Below are 25,674 nucleotides of genomic sequence, written 5' to 3'. Positions count from 1 at the left end.
TCTATCTGGACCATAGACTATATATATACAGTAGGTCTTGACACTACAACTCACTGCTGTGGCCCTGTGCACTGTCCACTTTCATTACTTTGTACAAAAGATTTTACTAAACTCAAAATTCATTTCATATATCAAGAACATCTCACATATGTTTTTACAGAGACTTTATAGCTTCAAATTATTAAGGTCAATCTTCAAAGTGACATATTTCAGTAGTTTATTTTGTTCGTGAAAAGGAGTGTACACCCACTATAACTGCTTATATGGCTCCGCAATGCTCCGAGCTAAATGCTAAAGAAAGCATACTAACATGCTCACAACGGCAATGCTAATACGCTTGAAAACCAGGCACAATGTGTACCATGTTTACCATCATAGATTAGCATGTTAGCATGCTTACATTTGCCAAATAGCACTAAACACTAACAACAGCGGAGGCTGATGGGAATATCATTACTGTACAGCTGTATTTAAATTGACCTTATAATGATACTATATCAAACTTTAAAATATCAAATGCAAATTATCATCCAGGGACCTTTAATCTCTAGCCATGTGGTTGGGAACCAGAGAAAAGAGGTCATATTTATGTAAACTGCTATACATCATCCGTTCAAATGCACCCTGGGACACACAGAATCTGTATGTCGTGTTTAAATCATCCTCTCCCTAAAGCCTGCTGTCCAGTCCTGTGTGTGACATTGTGAGACTTTTCCCCAGAACGACAAACAGGGAGTTTACTGGACTTCCTCTGCACTGCCTCCTCTGCTGAGAAACAGAAACCACTTGGCCGACAACAAGGGAATAAAGGGCTCTTGAAAGCATATTTGTGGTCAAGTGGGCTGTGTTTATGTTTGACAGAGGGACAGTCAGGTTTTGGATGAACCCAGTTATGTGTTATGCATCTGACTGTGGGTGTGTGGAGGGGATCTGGTGTGTGTGGTTATAACAGGTTGGGAATCATATTTGTACTCAGATTTAGACATGTTCTTCTCCTCTACGGAGAGATTTTTATAGTAGTACATGTTCTTGTATCTGAACATTTTGGTAGCGACATTTATATCTGAAATGATATATAGCAACCTCCCACACTTCTTCTCCACTACACAATCTGGCAGCAGGCCCAGAAGTGGATGATGCTGTTTACTCCCCTCTCTGTCACAAACTGGATTGTCCATTTTTCACTATACAAGTTGTTTAGTTGTTGTTTGGGGCCCGGCATTTTTTGCTGCTATTGGCTGTGTGGTGCCAACATTTTCTACTGCATAATTAGTTGTTTTCCCTTCAAAATACTCTCTATTTTCCCACTCAGATGCACAAATGTGAATCTTTGTATTCCCATTGATTCCTCTAGAAATATTTTCTGAACTTTGAGCGTTGTTTTACCTGCTGAGCGACTCTCGGGTACGTCGTATTATTGTTCCCACCACCTGCTGCACCCGACTGGCCCTCCGAGCTGGAGACCTGCTCCTACATCGCTCTTTTTCCTCCATTTATCTGAGTCGACAAAGAGAGAAAAGCCCATGAGGCCCAGACATAATCCAAAAAAGCAGAACAGAGACAGAGAGGAAATGAAAATGAAAGTATTTAGAGGGAGAAAACAGCTGTATAGCTCTCCCTTGTTGGGCTTGTTCAACATCAGAATTAGGCTTCGGCTTAATTTGCATTTCCTCTGCTCTGTTTTAATATTCAGCGCATGAAGCCCGCTTGAATGAGATGAATAATCAGATATGTGAACAGAGCAGGAAAGGCTGAATGAGAAAAAAGAGAGAGGTGGAGTGTAGTCAGCATGAACAACAACACATGTCACATACATTTGCATACATGAATCTCAACAACAGCCGCACCATCACACATTGAAACCGGATTCCCAAAGTGTTGTTAATTTAAATGTGCAACTTCCTACAAGTTCACTACGAATCTGCAGCTGTGCACTTTCTGCTTCTCCTGCCCTTTAAACACGGGGGTATTTGGGACATAATGAAGAATTGAGGGCTCAGTCAAACCCCAGGGAGGCAAAGCTGGTCCGCATTGAATCCTTACCAAATCTCAAGAATTACGACTCCCATCGACTGGGTTTTGTTTCTGTCAGCCAATCAATACGCTGGCAACGAGCTTGTAGAGCCTCTGATAATACAACCACAGGGTTTATGATCTATTGCTGAAAATATCCTCTATAAGGAGTGCTGCCTTAATTATGTTCATGTTTCTATTTGTTTTGGGGCATTACGATAATTAGATATTGTTTTGTATTGAGATGTACTTCAGCTGCTGTTCACAGCTGTGAATCGGACTATGAGGCAGAAAAAAGGAGGGAGTATTTGGCAGGGACGGAAAAGAGTAGCGACCAAAACCTGATCAATACAGCTAATGATGACGAATGTGCTCCTGAAATGTAATGATCCGTAGCTTGGCTTCCACATCTAGCTGCAGAGAGCTTATAGTTTAATCAGCTCTCTGAATTATGGACCAAACAAATACTTGAATATCTCAAACGTTTTCTGACCACGTACCACACCTATATGAGGCATTTTAAAACAGTGTGTAAGACACTGCATTGCAATCAATAGAGGACTTCTGTGAGTAAAAACGTAATTATGAGATGAAATGCAAATTGGATTTGTCTTTTGATATCGTCAAGCATCCACAACAGAGTTCAGCTAGTCTCTGGTGGAGCTGATTGCAGGCCAGTGTTGATGACTCCCTCAGCAGTAGTAAAGCAGTGAGGATTAGAGGCCTCCGTTCTGCGCGGGGCCCACACTGGGTGTCACTTTAGCACCTCCCGCTGATCCGGATTGACACAGATTGAAGTGGATGAGGAGGGATGAGTGAGGTTAGGTAGCGGACATTTGCACAGTGTTATTATTGACACAGCCGCAGCGTTTGATCTTTGAGGAAAGCATCACATCGATTGTGAAAGATGTTCTGACTGCTAATAGAGACGTCCTCACTTTGTGTGGTGCAGCACGTTTGCAGGTGTATGGATGTGCTGCAGTCAGTGCTGAGTCAGGTGACCATTTTTGCTGTCATTCTCCTTCTTTCTCTCTTCTGCCGTTTATTTTTCCTCCTCTCTCTCTCCCTCTCCCTCTCACCCTCACTGTCCTTGCAGAGTCAGGTAGTCGTCTCCGATGACAGTCTCTCCGAGCAGCAGCAGCCATATTTTATATACTCATCAATAGCACTTGATCCAGGGGTTTACTATCCTCCCACTTTACAATAACAGCCCATCTTCATAACTCCACCAAAGCAGATAGTGTACATTACATGTCATTTGTTAGACGCTTTTATCCAAAGCGACTTACATACATTCAGTACTGTGGACAATCCCCACAGGAGCAATTTGGGGTGAAGTGTCTTGCCCAGTGTACACGTTTCCACCTTTAAAATGCATTTTTAAACATAACATATTCTACCTAAAAATAACGTATTTGTCTCATTAGATTACATGTGGTAAGCTTCTGAAAAGAGAAGACTTTACATATATTCTGTCTTTGAGATACCAGCATTTCTTACCGCCCCCATCTTGTGCACACATTTAAACAAAGCAGCACATTTTAGCAAAAGACTGTGAGAGAGTGACTCACCGTGATGTGGCTTGTCTCTTCAGGACTCCAGAACACAAATACCCTCTCGCCCTCTGAGACATCAGCTCTGCAGCCCCTCCAGGATTGGCTGAAAAGAGGTGGAGGGGGGTCCTTGTGATCATCAGGACCAATCCCGATCTGGTGCAGCCACCTGTGCAGAGCAGAACAGAGCAACGCTATGGGAGGCCTGTCAAATGTCATAAACAAGATGCATACCCACACCACCAGTTTATAATTAGAGCGTGAAGCGAGCTGTTATCAAGTCTGATTACGTCAGACCAGCTCTATCTGCCTTGGATTTTTTTACCTATTTATCAGGAACGCAGCTATATTCCAGTTGTGGATGTTTTCAGAGTGAACATGCAAGTGTGTCAAGCAAAGCAGATGTGAGTCCAAACCAGCTTTGTGGTTTTGGTTTTCCAAGAGGCCCCTCCTCTGGTCCCCAAGGCTCTTTCTCTCTTTCTCTCTCCCTGACTCTTTTTTCACTACTCCTCCACAGACTCAAAAGCACATGTACAGACGAGGCCCTCCATCTCCATCTGGTTGTCTAAATTAAAATTTCATACAGCCCAGTTCAGCTAACAGTTCTTACTGGGCACGCTCTAAAAGCAAAGACGACAGCCTGTGAATCCTGATGTGGGGGAGAGAGAAAACGCTGCCAGGCACACGGAAATCTTGGCCATAGATAAAATAGGACAAGCCTTTTATATGAACATCAGGGCAAATATTGCTGAAACCTGAGCCGGCCTATGGTTTGGGGAGAAAAAACAGACTTGGGGAACTCTTTGTTGTGAAAAGCCTGACTGTTTTTGAGTCGCTGAATAAACATTCTGGTTCTCATCTAAGGAAACCACCTCATGTTGCACTTGAATGTTTATCTGTGAAATAAACTCTCACTCCCTGGGGCTTTCATCTACAAGAAGGAGCAGAAATCAAGGAATTGATAGTCCCATCTGTGCAGCTCTTCCATCAGGCCCTGTGTCCTGCACACAGAGCTCTTTCACAAGGCCCATGTGTCCCAGTGAAAAGCCAGCAGAAGACCTAGACCCGCACAGACTGCAGGGCACATGAATAATGCATTGGGCTAATGCAGCTAGCCTCCAAACGCCTCCTTCTGCCACTTTGCCAACACAGGCAACAAGAAGAGAGGAGCCCAAAGAGGAGAGACACGCAGGAGAGACGTATGGGGGTTGCAGAGGTGAGGAGGAGGGGAGATGGGAGATGGGAGGGGGAATGGAAGGGGCTGAGAAAAGGGGAAGGGATTCGGAGAAGAGAATTGGTTGAGGCAAAGAAAAGGGAGAAAGGACAGGATATTGCAGCGGGGAGAAAAGGAGGAGAATTTTAAAGAGGGTGAAGAGGGCAGCGTAAAAAAAACAGGAGAGTAAAGCAGCGGGAGAAGAGAAGAGAGAAGAAAAGTACAGTGAGGCGTAAGAAGAGTGCCTTCCACAAGAAGCAGGGGAAGAAAAAAGGCTATCAATGCAGCGCTTTTCCACCAACAGAGTAAACAAAGCCGGGCAGCAGACATTGATGTATGGTTTAATACAAAATAAATAAAACCAGTAGCGTTTTGACATGCTATATGGTGTCTTAAATGAAGAGCTTGTTCCCTCTTTCTAATGATGTGACAGCATTTTTAAATCCAAGACAGTAAAGCCTTCTTGTCTGCGAGCTGATGATGAGTCTGCTCCTAATCTGGCTCTGAATCAATAGTAATCGCTGTCCACTGTCCTTAAGACCCTGAGCCGCCCACAAACACAGCGCATCAGCCGGCCACTCTCTCTCTCTTTTTACCTCTCATTCCTCCACCAATCCTAACCGTATATGTTGAATGTTTGTAAGTGCTGTTAGATTCTAATCGCTACTAGTCTAATCTCTCTGTTTTGACGTCTGTGTCTAGTTTCTCTGAGAAATCCCTCCCCTTTCTACCCAAACAATGTCTCTCTGTCTCGGACAACACAGACAGTTGTTCTATCTCACTGCTTGGTATGAGTACACATGCAGTTAATAAAGGCACTCCACTCTCTCCTCAGGGTTGAGAGGGGGCACTGCGCTGGCAGCTTCTGTGCAGCCAGCTGGACGAAAACATGCCCAATTAGCACTGCTGAGCCAGACCGGGCCACATCAGGTCAGAACAACCTGGGCAAGAACTGGTGGGGGTCTGCCATTAGGACCATAGACTGTATATTATTAGCAGAGGTGGGAAAAGTACTCAGGTCTTGTACTTAAGTGAGTCCTGCGATCAAAATGTTATTCAAGTAAAGGTACAAAAGTACTGGCATCAAAATATACTGAAAGTACTCATTATGCAGATCCATTTCATAATAATATATGTTTTGATTATAATTATTAATGCGCTAGGGTGCAGCTAGTTTAAATGACTTTGTATACTGCATGGTAGCTTGTGAATTTACTCCAGGTGTAACTAGAGTCTTATTTAAGTGTGTATTGTATTTCACATCATTAATCCAAATCTGCAAAGTAACTAAAGATATTAAATAAATGTAGTGGAGTAAAAGTACGCAATTTAGCTCTGAATTGTAGTGGAGTAGAAGTACAAAGTAGCATAATTGTAACACTCAAGTAAGATACGAGTATCTCAAAATTGTTCTTGAGTAAATCTATTATTTACTTTCCACGCTGATTAATAGGGCATGAAGTATCCACTCTTCTTCATGGATATCTGACTGACAGGATGAATTTCACAGTCACAAACTTTAATTATTGTCAATCAAATCTCCGTATTGATAAATGAGGAGTGGACTCTGGGGCACTCTGTTAATGCAATTACAAACAGTCGAGCACACACCACATGCACGCACAGACACACAGACACACAGACGTACAGACACACACACACACATAAACACAAATCACAGGGCTTAATATGATAAGCAAGTATGAGCGTTATACAATCAGTAACCGGATTCCAGCAGAAGCCTTGCTCACTGCCTGAACAACAGCTTGTATTTGGAAAGGACCAGTTGGCTTTTATTGACATCTCTCAATCTGTCCCACGCACACACACACACACACACACACACACACACACACACACACACACACACACACACACACACACACCACACACACACACACACACACACACACACACACACACACACACACACACACACACACACACACACACACACACACACACACACACACACCCACCCTCCAGCCAAATAAGACACACCTGCTGCAGCAGGGGTTGGTTCAGCAACTCGACAATTCATTTTGGCACACAGAGGCTCGGACCCGGAGCTCAGCAAACATTCAGTCCAACAGCAACACACTTTGCAAAACAAATTTGATGTGTTATGTGAGGCAGCTGCATTGATTCGAATTTCATAAAATGCAATATTGTAAATGTGATGAAGTAGAGCAGGCGTACTATTCAAAATATCAATTTCCCTCTTGCAAAAAGCTGCAGACAAATGAAATACAGAGTATGATAGGCTTTTAATTTAGGCGTTGACCCTCATCAGAAGTAACATTTCGGTAGACTAATGAAAACCAAAGTCTTTATGATTTCCATCTAAACCACCAGAGGCTTTTTTATTCTGCGTATGCAATTCATGATATTATTATACATTGAATTGGACATTAAACAACATTACATTTGCTTATATAAGACTATATAACCCGGCTCTTCAGGCGCTCAGCTGCTGTGGCAACTTGGGGTGGGGAATTGTTGATGTTGTTACATAAAAAACACCTTAGGATAGTTTCTGTTGAGAGGATGTGTTGGGCTCCTTAATCACAGAAATGTAATTGCTAAATGACAGTTGTTTTACTGACTGGGAGTCATGATAAATGTTCACCTTCATGTATATTGTCATGAATGTTTTTCAACTTAAAGGTGGGGTATGTCATTTTGGAGAAACCAGCTCGAGTGCGCTAGAATTTGAAAGTACACAACCGGAAAAAATCTGCCCCTTCCTTCAGACTTCCTTACAGAGCCCCTCCTCCAACACACACGAACGCGCACATGACCAATGAGGGCACAAGATAAGTTTGAAGGATCTCTGAAGGAGAGTAGCTTGTGGGTGCGTCATCCTTCATTTTGGGAACAATTCATATTAACCGTACAGAGGATGTGTTACATCACTGGGGATTACACAGCCTTTCCTCACCATTTAATACAGACATCCATTAATAATGATGGTGATACCCTGACTTTTCCTGTCCTGCCACAATAAGGTCAACACGTTTACTTATCCAGTCAAATATCTCAACATGTAGGCCTCCTTAATGGATGAGCTAAACTTTTTGGTACAGACATTAATGATGTCCAGGTTATAAATCCCAATGACTTTAGGTGTCGTCTGACTTTACTGAGGAGGACATTCGCAGACATTCGAGGACATTCACTTCATCCTCAGCTATACTTAATGTTTACTGCTTATTAGCAACTTTTAGCACATTTAAGCGCTGAACTTGGATAATACCATGTAAACATTTCCTGCTAAATGTATGTTAGTGTTATCATTGCAAATCCCTGTTGACTCTTATTTATTGTATACCTGTTTGCATTGATTGATATTGTCCTGTTTTCTTGTGAAGATGTTTGTAATTGTATAAAGGGACGTTGCAAACAAGATCGGCTTAGTATGTGTATGTGTCATTGTTCCATGCCATACTGTATACTTGTCCGTGTGAACAAGAAACAATAACATAAATTCATCTTGCACTAGTTTGACATAGAAGAAACAATAAGAAAAAAATAAACATTATTCCAATCAACTGTCAAACAGCAGCTTATTTAAGTCTGTTGATTGTTTTTTTTGCTGCTTATTTCTCTGTAACAGGTCCTCCAGACACAATCACATCTCCCGCCCTCATTCAGCTTGTCGGCTCATGCCATTAGCGTTATGAAGACTGGGCTCACTGTGCGTCGCTCATTTCATTTCCTTTTCATCAGCAACCTGGCGAGGTTTGAGTTCCCCAGTGAACGATTAAATAATGTGTCTTTTGAAGATGAATAGTGCTCTGCATTGTGTTACAGATCTTTATCGGTGGTTCTGATGGTTCCGGAGAGAGACAGACAGCGAGAGGAAGGTCTTTGGATGTTAGAGGATGATATATGTTGTGAGTCTGGAAAACTGTCTGCTTCACTTCTTCTGTTGCTGCCCGAGCCAATTTCCTTCAACTCACTGAATCTTTGAAAAGAAGCGCACAATATAAGTCTTATCTTTAAGTCAAAGTAATATGAGAGAGCCAGCAGCTACAGAAGGCCTCTGATCTCTGGAAAAGTACTTACATATATACAGGAGGCTAGGACTTTAATATTTTATATCACAGTTAAGAATAGAGGAGGGTAACCTTGTTATACAGAGCTGATGATTTACTTAGGCTTTATAGGCTTTTCATACTCTTAATGTTTCACTAGCCTATATGTTCATAAATAGAGTTGGCCTACATTGACTGCCAGTCAAGTGTGCCATCACCATGGAGCTGCTGTCACATCAATGAGGTCATGTCTCCATTTATCCTCTCGTACTCAGACTCATCCAGTTTGAAGGAAAAACACATGTTTACAGTATATTAATCTTTACTGTAAACCAATCAATCCACTAACATACACCAATGTAACCCCTGACCCACGGAAAAAGTGAATTCATGTACAGAGAAACACCAATATTGATTTGCCAACGTATTCCGGTAGCAAGTGGCTGCGACAAAATGAATCACATTCCTGAACAGATTCAATTATTGATTGATTTAATGATCAGTTGGTCCAGGCATGGTGATGGAGCTTCCAACACCAGCCCAGCCACACAGTGTGCCCTGGAGACATGGAGATAAGACCAAAGAGGATGAGAGGGGGAGAGGACGGCTGGCTGCAGAAAGTGGGACAGAGGAGCAGTCAGCGGGGCAGATCGAGGCTAATGCAGCCAGGCATCCAGGCTTTCCTGATGTGCGAGTTCTGCCCGTTGTGTTTCTCCTCGAGCAGACTGACCTCTGAGCAGCAACTTCCATCACATGTTGTAGGCTAGCATACATCCCTGAGTCATAGCCCAGTGCCTCCAGCAGTCTAAACACTCTGCACACAAGAGTGGGAGCAAAACACTGAGCATCCACAGCTACTTCACATGGGCTGCTTATCAGGGACAAAATGGCAATCATTCATTCATTAAGTGTGTGTGCGTGCGTGTGTGTGTGTGTGTGTGTTTGTGCATGTGTGTTTGTGTTTGCGTGTGTGTGTGTTTTCAGCTGTGGCCCAGGAGCAGCTGCCTGCATATGATGCTGCTGTTAGGAAAAAATACTCCATAAGGGTAGTCTCTATACGCACAGTGGAGGCAGCACTGTAACACGTGTTTAAAAGGAAACGCTAACAGCGGTCATATTAAATCATGTCATGCATTAAATGAAGGCCCCAGAACAGCAAAACGCATTGTTCCGGTCTAGTTGTGTTGCGCTTGTCATGCCTGGCACGGCACGGAAGAGCTCGCACAGTGAAGAGGCTGCTTCTGGCCAAAGGATATGAGCAAAGAGAAGAAGGAGAGGCGACTGTCCCAGGGTCGCTGCACATCGCCTACGCCCATTCATAATGTGCGTGCTTCAGCCTACACTACCCAGCCTGGCATCCCGCTGATCCGTCAGGGTTTAGTCCGTTCATTTTCACTCTGTAGGCAGTGACTGTGATTTCACTGCGTAGGTACACGGCAGCATGGACTCACTATCCCTGCATAACACATGTGTTTATGAATATGTAGAAATGCCATTCAGTGTGGTGCGAAAATGGCCACAATTTGACTCTGCATGGTAGCCTACCGATTTATATTCCCAATAACCTTAATGTAGGTTGTGGGGAGGGACTCACTACGTATTGACCGTGTCTGCTGCTCATAAATGCCTTGTAAATGCCCTTAAAATAATCAATATAGACCACTGCCCCAATCCAACATAACTTTGATCAGTGGCCGCAGCCATGCCGGTCAAACCAGGAGTCTAAACAAAGAAAAAAAAAGGTCAGTCTTTTGTTACCTTTATAATCTTAATCGGATTTAAAATCTCTCCTCCGCCTCCCTCAAACAGGGACACGGGTGTAGCCTGCAGGCGTTATGAAAACGACCATCATTTAAATTATTCATTTCGACGTGATAAAATCAGTCCAAATGGCAGGAATGGATGCAAGGTGCAGGCGAAGAGCCGGGCGCCCCTTCATCAGACAATAACACCGGGAAACACCGAGAACACTCACCTAGTGGTCCAAGGAGGAGACGGGGGGACCGGGACTCTGGGAGGGTTGTCCCCCAAAACGAGCACCGATACGGAGAATTTTGGGGAAACGATGTCTGAATGTCAAAAAATATCCTCGGCGTCCTCCCGGGCCGGATGCTGATGGTGGTGTGTGGGGGTTTGGCTATGTGCTGGATGCTGTCATCGTACTGGGACTGCTCTCTAATCCTCGGCCCTGAGCTCAGAAAAACCCCCTCCTCCCACCGTCTCTCTCTCTCTCTCCTCCTCTGCTGTCTGCCCCGAGGACCCCCGCCCCCCTCCGCAAGGTCAGATACCTCCAGTAGTAAAATAATTCAAGAAATATAAAAAATATCATATGTTATTATGGTGATTATAATATTTTTACAATTATTATTAGGCCTATTATTATTGTTATTATTATTATTGTTATAATTATTATTATTATGCAACTTTGCTGCTGCAACAAAATAATTTCCCAATTTGGGATTTATATCTATCTATCTATCTATTTGTAATCTGGTGATCTAATACAAGTATATTTTTATTGGAAAAAATGTTTGGTTTTTTTATTTGTATGATCCAGTTTTCCAATTGATAGCCTACCCATTTCTTATATGTTGTCAATCCGATACTAAGTGTCTGTATTCTTCTTAATAAACAATGTTTTGACTGTAATTCTACTTTTTATGTATTTACAGTATAAGCACTGTATACTTTTTGGGGGGAATACATTACACTTACACTCACAATTTAATTATAATGTTAACAGCTGTTGGGTAGTCTGTAGCACTAAACAATATCAGCTCATATGATAAGGTCCTTAACTTTTATTTTATTTTAAGGTCCTTACGTGGCCCCTGCATTTCTAATTGTGTCAAGATCCACACGGTATACATTATTTAACCAAATTACCACACACCACAGGGAAATCTCACTATTTTCCTAGAGTCCCCTGGTTGATTTATCTGGCCTGAAAGTAAAACGTCATATTATTTTCCAGTAAACCTAAAAAATATCGTTTTTTATTTTATTTATTTGTTTTTGCCTCATGGTTTCTTCGTGCGATTTGACCCTCGGTGCGCACCATCGTTCGTCGTCACTTCCGTTTTTACGCACTTCCGGTTAAGATTATTCATCCATGCTCCGCAACGTTGAATTTTCAACACGAAAGGCAGACTGAAGAAAAAGACCAAATAAACCACAGCCATAATGTTCAAACTGGAAGGACTCGGGCCTAAAATGGACCCAGAGGAGATGAAGAAGAAAATGAGACAAGATGTCGTCTCATCTGTACGAAACTTCCTTATTTACGTCGCCCTTCTCAGAGTCAGTGAGTACAGGCAGATGACATTGACATACAACTCGCAACACTTGTAGTTTTCACTGCTTTTCTGGCATTAAGGACAGTGTTGTGAATGTATGTGCATGCATGTGAAAGTATATGGACAACGTCTTATAGCACATTTTATAAAAACATAACAACACAAACATAACATAACAAACATACAACAAACATAACAACACAAGCTACATTGCTCCAGAGCCAATGGAGGGTACATCTTAAGGCTGCACAATCTATCGAAATACTGCAATATTGTACAGGGATTCTCTAGTTAGTTGAAAGAGACTCATCGTACAAAAACTCCTCTTTAAAATGTAACAATCATTTTCGTTATTGGTATGTTTTATGTTCGTTCAATGCTCAATGTTGCATCATTTACATAATATAATTTATTGGCATTTGTTTTTAAATAACAATCAATTTGTTGTTTTTTTAGCAGTATTCTGAGAGCAGCAGAAAGGCAGAACCGTATACAAATAAATATATTTGTAATATTCAAAAGTACTTTAATTATCACAACATTAACGAAGTTAAAAACATATTTTCCTCAACTGTGCTGCCATACATCAATCTCACTTTATTTATGGTCTTAACATAAACTAATACTCTGTTTCTTCTGTGTTTACAGCCCCATATGTGTTAAATAAGCTGGACAGCATATGAGCGGAGCAGCAGGTCTCTTCTTCCGCCATGAGAGTTTACTCCATCAGAGACAGTATGAGCCATCTTCATCAGACTACCGGGGCAACAGCAGCAAATCCTGTTGGAGATTATCAAAGTCTGTCCATCACTGCACCTGAAGAAACACCTTGTTTTCATTTGTCATATCTTGTTGAATACTTTAGTCTGCCTATCTTGTGAAACACATTGTGTTCATTGTTAAATGCAAAGTCTAAATGTGTGTATGCCTGCTGTGTTCACACATCAAAAGGGAAAACATGTTTTTGATTTACATAACAGATTGTTAAACGGCAAGAAAACGTTCATGATAGGGTTTTAAACCTTGAATCTGACATCACTGAAAATAAAAAAATTGCATAAAGGATTTGGACGCGATTCATTGTCTTTTTCTGAACTGATAACAGAGATCTTCAACAGCAACAAACATATTTTCTTGACTTGGCCTCAAGATTAATTGAACCTGTGCCTTGGTGTTTATTTAGATCAAAAGATCAAAAATACTGTAATATTGTTAACTAAAATACTAGTTTGCTAGGACTCATAATGGGAACATGAATTGATAAGGACAATTGATATTGATAATGCAAATAAAAAGATACATTGTTTGATTTTTTGGTATGTACAGTATATCAACTTGACTTGCAGTGTACTATAACAATTACAACATAATTTGATGAGAAATCAAATTGACAACATTTTATATTGAGAAAGTCGAATGTAGATGCAGTTCAGCAAAATGGCCACCAGGGGGCGGTGTGGTTTCATCCCGAGGGTTGATGAGACACCAAACGATGGAGGACAGTAGACGCTAAACCGGCCCGGGTGAGAGTTAGGTTGTAGGGCTCTGGATTAGTAGCAGAAATGGTAACCATAATGAAAGCAACATTAGGATAACATATTGTTGTCAGTGAAAGAAGAACCTCTGTACCGGCTGTTCCCGGAGACGAAGCCTGAGACCGCGTCGCATCCTCCGTGTTCTTGTTGCACTAGGCCCGCCCATCCTCCACAGCATCCCAGGCAGCTACAACAGACAACAGACCGCACATCACACCGGAGGTAGGCTCCTTTGGAAAGCCAGTGTCCAGTCAGCCTGAGGAAGTTTTCAGCAGATGAGGGGTAAATAACAAGAAGTTTGACAGCTTTGCTCCAGACAATGCCCTTCATTGTGTTATTGAATTTACACTAGTGCCACGGATGCTATACAATACACCTGTACTAAAGAACCTCCACCGCCTATGATGGACTTCCCAGGTCATTTCCAGCACATTTTCAAGCAGCTCAACCACCAGCGCCTCCATGCTCAGCTGTGTGACTGTGTGGTGGTGGTTGGAGGTCAGAGCTTCCAGGCTCACCGCTCCATCCTGGCAGCTTCCAGCTCCCACTTCAGGGCTCTCCTGAGCTCCAGTGACAGTGGGGACGAGGTTGGAGTGGATCCAGGTGGAGGCCCCAGTGTGATGGAACTAGATCAAGAGGTGGTGACCCCTGAGGCCTTCTCGACCTTGCTGGACATGATTTACACCTCCACCCTCTCTCCTGGTGCCTCCAATGTGATGGATGTACTGCTGGCAGCATCGCACCTGCACCTCAACACTGTCGTCAAGGCCTGCAAGCTCCACCTGTCCAGGAAAAACTTTCCCGCATCGCCTCCAAAAGGCTGGAGGTCATTGCAACAGCAGCAGGCAGAGAAGTCGGCCACATCTGTCATGGAGGAGCAGCACATCAGTGACGAGGAAGTGGGGGTGGAGGTTAGTCAGTCTGGTGGAGTTGAAGACCAGGGAGTGAGGATGAGGGAACTATTATTGAGGAACAAGAGGAAGTCAAACAATGACGGGCTCAGTGGCAGAAAGAGGTCCTGCAGACTGCCTGAGGGAAACTATAATGAGTGTTCACCTAATGTAAGCACCGTCAGTACAGAGGAGGGTGGAGAGCCGCCGCTGCCCCTAGACTCCCTGAAGATGAGCGATGCTCTCTGGGGGAGCCGAGGCGAGGAGGAAGTGGAGGAGAAATATGAAGCAACCAAGGGAGAGTCAGAGGAAATCCAGCTGCCAAGCCAATCAGACAGCAGCACGAGAGGTGTAGGTGCATGGGATATGGGCGGAGAAACAGAGGGAGATACTGTGGTCAAAATACAGATAGGAGAAGAAGGGGAGGAAGATGGAGAGAAGCCGAAGATTACGATGATTGAGGTAAAAAAGGAGAGCTCATACTCCCCAGATTTACCAGACAATTGTCCTCTATCTCCACCACCAGGCTGCACTGACAATTTGGATGCACAACTAAATGAGGAGAAAATGGCCGCAGCCTGCCCCACTGAGGCTGACGTTAGCTCTCTGCAATCCCAGCTGTGCACAGATCTTCAAACTGATGCTAGAGATCTGGGTGAGGAGTCAGTGGACGGTGAAGGCCTTGACAGCCTGTCAGAACTCGCTTTTTCCTGCTTCCTCAATCCCAGCAGTGACAGCGTGATGGGGGCTTTGGAGGAAGAAGACAGTCTAGCTAGCCTCACTGCTGCTGCTACAGCTGCTGCCTCTGCCTCTTATGCTGCTGGAGAACTTTGTCAAAACTCAGAGGAAACCTCTCCTGCTCAGACCTCTGATCCCTCTCTAGTGTTTCCAGTGACGTCTGTCCCCCTGCAGCAGCTTCTCCCAACTCAGGGCCCTGGTTTCAGCGACACACTCATCCTCCAGCCCACTCAGAACTCTTTATCAGGGTTCCTGAGTAGCATCAATCCAGGCCTCAGTCTGGAAACGTCCCTCATCCAACCTTCCTGGGCCGGGAAAAGCTCAGGGGCGACAACCTTCCGACGCATTGCCCCCAAAGTGCCGCCTGGATCAGAAGCTGATGGTTCCTCTGGGTCAGCGGGGGATGCTGCTGAGCGGCCGCCTTTGACCAGAGCTTCTGAGGATGTTATGTCCAAGTGCAAGAAAGCAGCTGCTGAAGACCTTGTGATGTTGGTGGAAGGGGAGAAGAAATACGCCTGCAAAATCTGCTGTAAGACCTTCATGAACCTGACTGACTGTAAGAAACATATTCGGGTCCACACTGGAGAAAAGCCCTATCCATGTCCAAAGTGTGGCAAGCGCTTCAGCCAGTCCTCCCATCTGTATAAGCACTCCAAAAACACCTGCCTGAGCTGGAAGGATGACCAATCATTCCCTGATACCCTGCTATCAACTGCTCTTAACTGAAGGGTGTTTTCTGGTTTGCACAACTCAGCCCAATTCATAGAAAAAAATGAACTCTGCAAGGTTGATTATTTATTACCCCATGAACTTAAAGGTGGGGTAGGTCATTTTGGAGAAACCAGCTTGAGTGCGCTAGAATTTGAAAATACACAGCCGGAAAAAATCTGCCACTTCCTTACAGAGCCCCTCCTCCAACACACACAAACGCGCAAATGACCAATGAGGGCACGAGATAAGTTTGTGCACAGATGGAAGGCTGACAGGCAGGTAGGCCATCCAGTTATTTTAGCCGGGCCGGCTAAAATGATTGGTCGTGCTTTTCACAGTACTACGGCTTCCACAGATGAAATTTTTTAATGTATTTATTGTCAAAGCATTTAATATATTCATTGCTATCGGGATGTTAAGAGCATTCCATGGAATATAACAAAAAGTGTTTCTGAAATAAATTACATACCCCACCTTTTAATTATGTTACATGAATTCAAATTAAACTAGCTAATGTTTTTTTATGTTCTCAACCCTGTTGTGATTTGTTAAAAAGTGTTCATGAAATGAAATGGATAAAAATGTATAGCCAAACTGATGAATGCACTGAAAATGTTCTCAAAGAATAACTTGTTTTTTTACTGCTGTGTTAAGAGTAATGAGAATAAATCATTCACTTAAATCTTTTTTGAGCATGAGTAATTTCTAATAAAAAAAAATACAACACACGGAGCATTATAATTAAACTAAGCAATACGCGTTTATTCTTCAAGACATGCCATTTGTTTTACACAAAACTGGAGTGTTGTACTGTTTGGGAGCGTCACTGACAGCATTACCATTAGAGAAAAGTGCAGATTGAATAATGCTAATCTTTATGGCAAGAAAGACAGAACATTTGATTATATTTTAACAGACATTTCAAATGCAAAAAATAACTAATGTTATGAAGTGCTACCAGTTTCTTCATTAGCCTCTTAAATACATTTCTGAGATGATAAAACTGCACAAAGAATTGAATTCCTCTGAAATACACATTCAATTCAAAGAGTGAATCTCATATTAGTACCTCTGACAAGATCACACTATCAAGTTAATACTGACAAAATGGAATCATGTGTCTAAGCTTTCTTAACTACATTAGTATTCTTCTTTTCAGCCTTCCTCCACTTTTATCTCACATAGGAGACTATCACTAGATCAGTATATTACTGCTACAGATGCAGCACCAGAGCAGGCCGTCGGCACAGCAACACACTTTTAGTTTTAGAAGGTGAGTTCACTGGGCATGTCCGTGCCCTGTAAACCTCCCAGCAGGTTTTGGGCCGACAAAGCTCCCATGATGCCTCTCGTGGAGTAGGTGGCACTGCCGATGTGTGGCAACACCACTGCACAAGATAGGAGAGGAGAGAACGTATAATTACATAAGACTATAGTGTCAAATCAAAAGAACGTAGGAAAAGTGGGCAAAAAACATGTCTACATATTTCCCATCCTGTTTACTTACCGCAGTTTTTGAGTGTCAGCAGAGGGTGGTTTGTTGGGAGTGGCTCAGGTGTTGTGACATCTAATCCAGCTGCAGCTATCTGTCCGCTGCTCAAAGCTTCGTATAGATCCTCCTGGTTCACCACAGTTCCCCTAAAACAAATAATTCACCACATCTCACCCTGTTTGTATTTACCAGCAAACAACAGCTAGTGACATAAACATGACAACAGACTGAACACATAACAAGGTCTATCACACCCATATTTGTGCTGCTTTACCTGCTTGAGTTGACGAAGACTCCTGTGTTTTTCATCTTGCTGAAGAAGGCCTTATCACACATGCCCTGGGTTTCTGGTGTCAGGGAGCAGGAAACAACTATAAAGTCGCTCTCTGACAGAAGAGTGTCCAGGGGAACTGTTCAACGGAGAGGAGAGGAGAAGGGAGGACGAACAAAGCAGGAAGAGAGGAAACATAAAACCAAAATCCCTATTGTTATTAAAAAGGTAGATTGAGTTTAGTTATTTCACCTAATCTATTTGACTTTTATTGTTATCGTCTATTAGGCAATGGTATTAGTGTTGCTTCTTATAAATAATATTATACTTATTCAATATATTTTCTTGATAGTGGTTTTCTATTTTTATGATGCTGTGATTTATTGAGGAATCTAGCAAAAAAAAACGTTTAGTATCTTTTTATATTAGATTATCACTTCTTATGTTCTGTCCTTTCAAAGTCAACTTTAATGTCAATCTTACTCAGTTTGTGTTTACAAACAGAGAGATCGAAATGACATTTCCAACAATCCCGAATTATACAGTATACAGATATGTATACAAATATGTATATCCTAATATACACAATCAACAGACACATTTACACATATGCACACATTAAGATAAAAAAAACACAACAATCAATATATACAAAATAACAGTCACTTCAATATCTTTGGTGCAAGATTGTCCATAAAATGTGCATTTATTGCAGATTGTCCATAGCAGGGTAAAAAAAAGTGTCTTGTGCTGGATTTGAGTGTCCTGCTATATGGTTTTAAAATGTTCCCTTACACTGTGAAGGTTTCTCTTATTTTTCTTACCATACTCTCCATTCACCTCAGCAGCGTAGTCTTTGGCTGTTCTCCCAGAGTACAGCAGCCTCTTCACTCCGAAGGGCATGAGTCTCCGAGAAATTGCCATGCCTGAACATCACAAACACACCCAGTTATTCAACTACAGAGCTCATCAGGGAAATAAAATCACACCATTTTAATTAGGTATGAGAACACTGGTATTGGTGAAAGGACCTAGTCATATGATACTATATCGCATCATCAGTAGCCTTACCAATGCGTCCCAGTCCAATGACTCCCACTGTGCTGCCGGAGAGACCGTAACCACACAGCCAGAGAGGCTTCCACGAGCTCCAGCCCCCACTGAGAGAGAAAAGAAAACACTGCATGACCATTATGTCACTTAATTACCTGCACTCTTGGTGAAATAGATACATAAATGTAATCACAATGAAAGACAACACAGATAGTGTAAATGTGGGGCTGGGGGACTGACTTTTTGACCTCCTCCACTCCCTCTGGTAACCTGCGAGCGGTGGCCAGCAGCAGGGCGACGGTCAGCTCTGCTGTGGCGTCAGTCAGGACGTCCGGAGTGTATCCAACACGAATACCACTGTGGAAAACAAACAGTCATTTAATTTGGATGTGCCAATTCATCCTACTAGTAGAAGGTTGGTTGTAGAAGTATAAGCTGCAGTTCATGATAGAAACCTACCGCTTTTTTATTTCATCAATAGCCAAGTGGTCGTATCCAACTGAGAGGGTGCTGATTACTTTCAGGTTCGGTCCTGAATCACACACAGATCACACTGAAATGTTAAAATCTAGACACTTGAGCAACATATCATTACAACCGTTTGATATTTTGTATGTGCTAATACATTTATTGGATTGATTTAGGATTAATTGTTTTTAAAAACATTAGCATCTATTTTGATAATTCACTTTTCCTTTTTTTATCAAATTAATTATGAAAGATATATCTGCTTGTGTGTTGCTATTCTCTGCCCTCGTAGTTAAGGGTTTAAGATGATGACCAAGAAATGTAACAGATATATTAATCCAAGGGAGGCATTTGTTGCTTTATGTCTTTCCCTCATTTCCTGTCAAACTATAACAACATAGTAATGCCCTCAAAACAATATTTGCTCTGGTAATTTCTTATGGACTTCTTAAAGACTGTTAAAACAATTTAATCAATGGATTACTTGATATAAGAAATACAGTATGTCTTGCAGCCCTTATTTTTTTGTTTTTAATGAGGTAATGTCTGTAGTTCAGGAATGTAAAAGCTTTGTATAGTCAGACTCCTCTTTTTTAGTGTATTGCCTTTTCTTACCTGATGATATTTGTTAAAATAAAAACCCTATCTTAAAATCTTGTTTTTTATATCTTGTATTTTAAAGGTGGGGTATGTAATTTTGGAGAAACCAGCTTGAGTGCGCTAGAATTTGAAAGTACACAACCGGAAAAAATCTGCCTCTTCCTTCAGACTTCCTTACAGAGCCCCTCCTCCAACACACACGAACGCGCACATGACCAATGAGGGCACGAGATAAGTTTGTGCACAGATGGAAGGCTGACAGGCAGGTAGGCCATCCAGTTATTTTAGCCGGGCCGGCTAAAATGATTGGTCGTGCTTTTTACAGCGCCACGGCTTCCACATATGACATTTTTTTTATGTATTTATTGTCAAAGCATTTAATTAGTCATTGCTATCGGGATGTTAAGAGCATTCCATGGAATATAACAAAAAGTGTTTCTGAAATAAATTACATACCCCACCTTTAAGTGTTAAATACTATGAAGCACATTGTGATGTTGTTTTAAATGTTGTATTACATATATTATTATTATTATTATCATAATTGTAATTATTATGTACCTAGGACTCCCTTAGAAGCAGTGTTGAGAGTTTTTAGATCATATCCTGCTAAAAAAAAAGTAAATATTTTTTGATTGATGGATACAATGGGTACAATGTCCTAGTTTTACATAACCACAGATGATGAGTACAGGATGATAGAGTACCTGCAGCATCCAGAACCTCGGCATCGATCTTGTCTGACAGCAGACACAGCAGACCATGAGCTCCCTGCACACCTTTAAGCAGATCTGCCCTCTGCACGGGTTCATCTGAGTCCCACTGGGAGACCTCACAGCTGAGACCAAAAAAAGGAGAAAAGTCATGTGACAAGGCATACAGTCTGAATTAGTTATATAAGCAACACACTGTATCGTTGGAGTTGTGTGACCCTAGGAGAGGTCACGATGCATCTCATGTTTACTATTGGCTACAGAAGTGTGTAACATGATTCGAAGCAAAACGACTGTCTAAACATATGGAGGAAAAAGAGTAAGCCAGCCAGGGTAGACTGCAGGGCAGCCGCACAGCCTGCTGGTAGTCAATACAATCTGCTATGGCAATGTCAAATATCAGTCAGTGTTATACTTAAATAATGCCTACACTCCAGCCGCGGACAGGATCTTCATCCCCTCCGGAGGGATGCGTCTGGTCAGGAACACCTTCATGAGTTTACCGGCCGCAGTCTGCATCAACATGAACTGAAGTCCTTCCGACTGGAGGCTCTCTAACTTTGTGGGAGGATTGAACGTTTGCTCCACAGAGAGAAAACTACACTACCACGCTCCTGCAGACATCAGGAAGTACTCGGTTTCATGGTACTGCGCCTGCGTGGAGTTGGGTCTCTTTATTGCATGGAAATCGGCCGTCTTCGTTACGGGACACACCAATAAGCCCCTGACACACCAGACCGAAATCGGCCGTCTTCGAGTCGTTCGACGAAGCGTGCCCTGTCGCCCAAACTCAATTTGGTGTGTCCCGTGACACGCCTTATTTGGCCTTTCACGACCGACGCATGGCCGATTCAACATGCGTCGGACACAGGCAGTCGGACCAAGAAACCACTCTGATTGGCTGTTCAGCTAGCGAATGAGAAGCGAAACGGAAGTGAGGGACGTAAACAAACGATTTAAGAAGGCACACACACAGACGGCTATTCATTTTCATCACATCGGTTTATTTGTCATCATGGCGATCTGGAATGAAGGAAACGAAGACCTGCTCATCAACTTGATCCAGGAGAGGCCAACTCTGTACGACATTACAGAGTCAAAGTACTCGAACCGAGTAGTGAAAACCGGACTCTGGCGAGAGATTGAATCTCAACTTGGTTTCTCAGGTAAGATTCTATTTTTTCATCAATTGAGCTCTTTAGCAGAAACTGTTGGTTTTGTATTGTTTGCCAGCGTACGTGAAATGTAATTTGTTATTTCAGCCTTGTGTTTTGTTGTTATCTTGTTGCTAGCTGTTGCTACTTGTTTGGCTAACTAGCCACAATGCTTACATTGTTTATTTGTGTGCTTCAGAGAAAGAGCTGAGGAAGAAGTGGGATTCTCTGCGAACCCAGTACACCCGGTACAAGAAACTTGCACCTTCGGGTAGTTGTGGAGCACAAAGGACTGGCAGACAGCAGTCGATCCTGACCAGGCTGCAGTTTTTAGAGCCCTACACAAGAAGGAAGGAGAGTACTTCAAACCTCACCATCACGGTAACTATTTTATTTGTTGAGTACAAATAAGTGTTTCTTGCTTCTTTCATTTAGAAACATTATTCAATTCATTTACAGTAGTAAATATAACAATAACAGAATAATATATATATTATTGTATTATAATTCTTGATGGATTAATGTGCTCATCACCTTAAAGGTGGGGTAGGTAATTTTGGAGAAACCAGCTCGAGTGCGCTAGAATTTGAAAATACACAACCGGAGAAAATCTGCCACTTCCTTACATGACCAATGAGGGCACGAGATAAGTTTGTGCACAGATGGAAGGCTGACAGGCAGGTAGGCCATCCAGTTACTTTAACCGGGCTGGCTAAAATGATTGGTCGTACTTTTTACAGTATTACGGCTTCCACAGATGAAATTTTTGTATGGATTTTTTTGTCAAAGCACTTAAGATATTCATTGCTATCGGGATGTTAAGAGCATTCCATGGAATATAACAAAAAGTGTATCTCGAGCCGGTTTCTCAAACGTACCTACCCCACCTTTAATGTTGCAGCTGGTAAAGGAGGAGCTGATTTAAAGGGCCCATGTCATGCTTTTCCGGTTATTACCCGTCCCCTTGTGTGTTATGTAGCTTTTTATGCATGTACACGGTCTGCAAAGTCACAAACCCTCAAAGTACACCCTGTAGCGAGTAAAACTCTAACACAGAAAATACCTCCCCAAAACGCCTCGTTGGAGATACGTCATTGTCCATTTGATTCTTCCATTTCGTTCCGGGTACGGCATGATGTCAAGCCGTACCCGGAATTAAATGGACCAATCCGTGGAGCCGTTGCGTTACGTCCGCGGAGCTGTTACGTTAAGCCCCCGCTGATTGGTCCACATTGACCAATCCACAGACTTCCTCACACACACATCTGTGTGCAGGGAGCAGGCAGCTCAGCTGATTTCTCCTCCCTGGCTGCAGGCTGATAACAGACAGTTGGGATTGCGGCGAAATTCTCTCTGCAGACCCATTCTCACAGCGTTTATCAACCTTTTTCTTACTCAATATCAAGCCACACTTATTGTTTTTACTTCGGCTGTGACTTTGTGTGTGCTCAGGATGAGTTTGGCTGTTTATCGCTAACAAGGAAACAACACCTCCACGGAGCTCAGCGCAATTCACAACGTCCCGACCAATCAGAGCACACTGTGCTCACAGGGAGGGTGGGGGCTGGAGCTATTGGAGCTACAACGAGCCGTTAAAGGCAGAGAGTGAAATTCAGTGAATACACGTAGTTTACAGAGATGCTGTATGAGAAACCAATGTGAGTTTGGAAAATTGCACAATATAAATCTATTCTAGTATACCTCAACAATGGAATTATGATCAGTGGAAATGGCCATGACATGGGCCCTTTAAATTACATTATATACTACTCTGTGGGTAGCTTATGAAATTCACCATGGGATCAATAACGTTTTTATCTTAACCTATAATAATACATGATAAAATATTTCTTGATTATATTTTGTATTGTTTTGAATCTTCAAAGTTACTAAAGTTATCAAATAAATGTAGCACAGTATAAAGTACACTATTTGCCTGAATGGGAAAGGAGCAGTACAGTACTTAAGTAAATGTACTTTGTTACTGTCTACCGCTGTTCATTGTTCAAGATTGAAATGTAAATGTAAATTTGCAAGACAGTTTCTGCCCCTCTATTCACATGTAGCCTTTCACACGTGATGGTGGCTTCATTCTCCCATTATCTTCCACAATCTGTCTAGAAGTATGTTTTTAGCATCTGAATAGAGCCATCACAATTTGTTTACAATGTGCCTTTCACACTTGACCACACCCCGAACGAATGGCACACACATTTCAGGGAATTGTTTTGTTATGAATGCTTAGTAAACAGTTTTAAGAATCCATGGCATTAAATCCAACTAATTGTGAATTTAAAAAAAAAAATAAGGAACTTCTGGTGGCTGCAGAACCACCCTCCGATGGCACCAGCAGTGAAACCTGGACCAGCACCCCTGAGGAGCCCTTCCTCTTTGATGCTGAGTCAAGTCACTGCACTCCCCTGGCAGAATCCCCCATCTGTGGAACAGAGTCCACACTGGCACCGCTTGGAGAGGAGCCAAGCACATTCAGTCACTCAAGCACTCCAAGGCCTCGGGTGAAGCGTAGCAGGGAGATGCTGGATGAGTCCACCAGTGAGGCGTCAGAAACGTTGATGCGCAAGATTGGCAGGACCCTGGAACATTTAACTTCGAAGGGTGAACATAATGACTACATTGCGGCCTACTCAAAATCCTTTGAACACAGACTGCGGCAGTTGCCACGTCATTTGCTGCCACACTTCCTGCATGAGGTGGACAATAGCTTCTTCAAGTATTTGACGGACAAGACCCTGGAAAATGAAATTAGAAGGAGGTGGCTTGTCTCTGACTCTAGGCCGAATTTACCAGATACGCTCAAAATGTCCACCCCCAATATATAGCCTAACTGATTACATTTTTTTTTAATTAAATTGCTATTCTATGACTTTTATTTTTTATTTTATTTTTGGTCCCCCCCCAATGTTGACTCCATGGTTACAGCCTTGCACCGACTGTATATAAAGGTTGTCTCTGATAGACTTATATTATTGGTCTTTTTACACTGATGTATAATGTCAAATTTTAGAATGAGAGACAGAATGAAAAAACACGTCTTGTTTGTTTTGTTGGTAAGGATGTCGGTTGTAAAATGATCTGTGCAAGTCAATAAATCACAAGTCTCTGCATTTTGCCGGCCAGAATTTTTTTTTATAGCCTATTTAGGGCAAGTTAGGGCATGTTTACATTTCTCTTCTGACTTCATTTCAGAATCAGAAACGGGTTTATTGCCAGGTAGGTTCACACACATGAGGAATTTGACTTGATGTCATGGTGAATACAAAATATAAAACAAAGAATCTCCATATAAAACAAGAAATCTTTAAGGATACTGTAATAAAATATAGTTAAATAGCAATAAAATAACGCAGTAATTTACAGCGAAATGGAATGCAATGAGTTATAGAATATATAATATGAAATAAGAATATGTGCAGTAAGCAGTATTTGAACATTGTGTGCATTAATGTAATGCATATAGAGTCTACGTTGTGTCAGTGGGGGGGCCGGGCCTTGTTTAAGAGGCCGGTAGCGGAGGGGAAGAAACTGTTCAGGTGGCGAGAGGTTTTGGTCCTGGAGTCGTGTAAAAAATAAAGGAGTGGACAATGTCGTCACACCGACAGGAGAACCCACGTGTATCCACATTGAGGAGATCAAACCAAATCGTTTCTGAGTTAAAACTGTACAAACCTGGTTTATAGTGTGAATGCGACCGCAAAATGTACCTCATGCAATGCTTAACACTGCTGCTGGAACAAAAATAATTTCCAAATTTGGGATGAATAAAGATTCTATCTATCTCTATACATATCTATATACATAGATGTAGACAAGAATGTAAAGTTAAATATTGTACAGTAAAATTAAATAAATATTGTTTATTGTAGTGAGTTTAAATAAAGATTCTATCTATCTATATACATATCTATCTGTCTATCTA

At 42.2% G+C, this 25,674-nt stretch overlaps 5 protein-coding genes across 6 annotated transcripts in view; 3 read left to right on the top strand and 2 right to left on the bottom strand.

The window, feature by feature from the left end:
* frmpd1b (FERM and PDZ domain containing 1b) overlaps window positions 1-10,989 on the bottom strand; it is a 26,141-nt gene extending 15,152 nt beyond the window's left edge. Inside the window, 3 exon segments of the mRNA XM_034134079.1 lie at window positions 1,387-1,497; window positions 3,585-3,735; window positions 10,792-10,989. Coding sequence (XP_033989970.1) covers window positions 1,387-1,493 — 107 coding nt within the window. The 5' untranslated portion in view covers window positions 1,494-1,497; window positions 3,585-3,735; window positions 10,792-10,989.
* Window positions 10,990-11,863: 874 nt separating this feature from the next.
* tomm5 (translocase of outer mitochondrial membrane 5 homolog (yeast)) lies at window positions 11,864-13,188 on the top strand. 2 transcript variants are annotated; one of them, XR_004556223.1, is made up of 2 exons: window positions 11,864-12,116; window positions 12,761-13,188. XR_004556223.1 is itself a non-coding variant. In XM_034133910.1 (2 exons), exons 1-2 carry the CDS (start codon window positions 12,000-12,002, stop codon window positions 12,793-12,795), a joined length of 156 nt encoding a protein of 51 aa, XP_033989801.1. In that variant the 5' UTR covers window positions 11,866-11,999; the 3' UTR covers window positions 12,796-13,188. The 2 variants fall into 2 exon arrangements, 1 of the variants encoding a protein (XP_033989801.1); XM_034133910.1 differs by having other exon boundaries at window positions 11,866-12,120.
* Window positions 13,189-13,625: 437 nt separating this feature from the next.
* Window positions 13,626-16,148, top strand: LOC117485526 (zinc finger and BTB domain-containing protein 5-like). Its single transcript, XM_034134093.1, has one exon. It carries the CDS (start codon window positions 14,049-14,051, stop codon window positions 15,999-16,001), a length of 1,953 nt encoding a protein of 650 aa, XP_033989984.1. The 5' UTR covers window positions 13,626-14,048; the 3' UTR covers window positions 16,002-16,148.
* Window positions 16,149-16,720: 572 nt separating this feature from the next.
* On the bottom strand, window positions 16,721-21,389 carry grhpra (glyoxylate reductase/hydroxypyruvate reductase a). The gene is made up of 9 exons (XM_034134099.1): window positions 21,014-21,389; window positions 20,578-20,708; window positions 19,262-19,334; window positions 19,043-19,159; window positions 18,821-18,909; window positions 18,574-18,675; window positions 17,753-17,888; window positions 17,494-17,624; window positions 16,721-17,374 (listed from the first exon to the last, which is right to left on the bottom strand). Exons 1-9 carry the CDS (start codon window positions 21,106-21,108, stop codon window positions 17,253-17,255), a joined length of 996 nt encoding a protein of 331 aa, XP_033989990.1. The 5' UTR covers window positions 21,109-21,389; the 3' UTR covers window positions 16,721-17,252.
* A 110-nt stretch (window positions 21,390-21,499) lies between these two features.
* LOC117485535 lies at window positions 21,500-24,862 on the top strand. Its single transcript, XM_034134100.1, has 3 exons — window positions 21,500-21,749; window positions 21,937-22,118; window positions 24,047-24,862. The coding sequence occupies exons 1-3, from the start codon at window positions 21,500-21,502 to the stop codon at window positions 24,575-24,577; spliced, it is 963 nt and encodes a 320-aa protein (XP_033989991.1). The 3' UTR covers window positions 24,578-24,862.
* Window positions 24,863-25,674: the final 812 nt, after the last annotated feature.

Source organism: Trematomus bernacchii, unplaced genomic scaffold, assembly GCF_902827165.1.
Source record: "Trematomus bernacchii unplaced genomic scaffold, fTreBer1.1, whole genome shotgun sequence".
Taxonomy (NCBI): Eukaryota; Metazoa; Chordata; class Actinopteri; order Perciformes; family Nototheniidae; genus Trematomus; species Trematomus bernacchii.
Note: the sequence above shows the minus strand (reverse complement) of the source record. Positions and strands in the feature narration are given on the sequence as shown.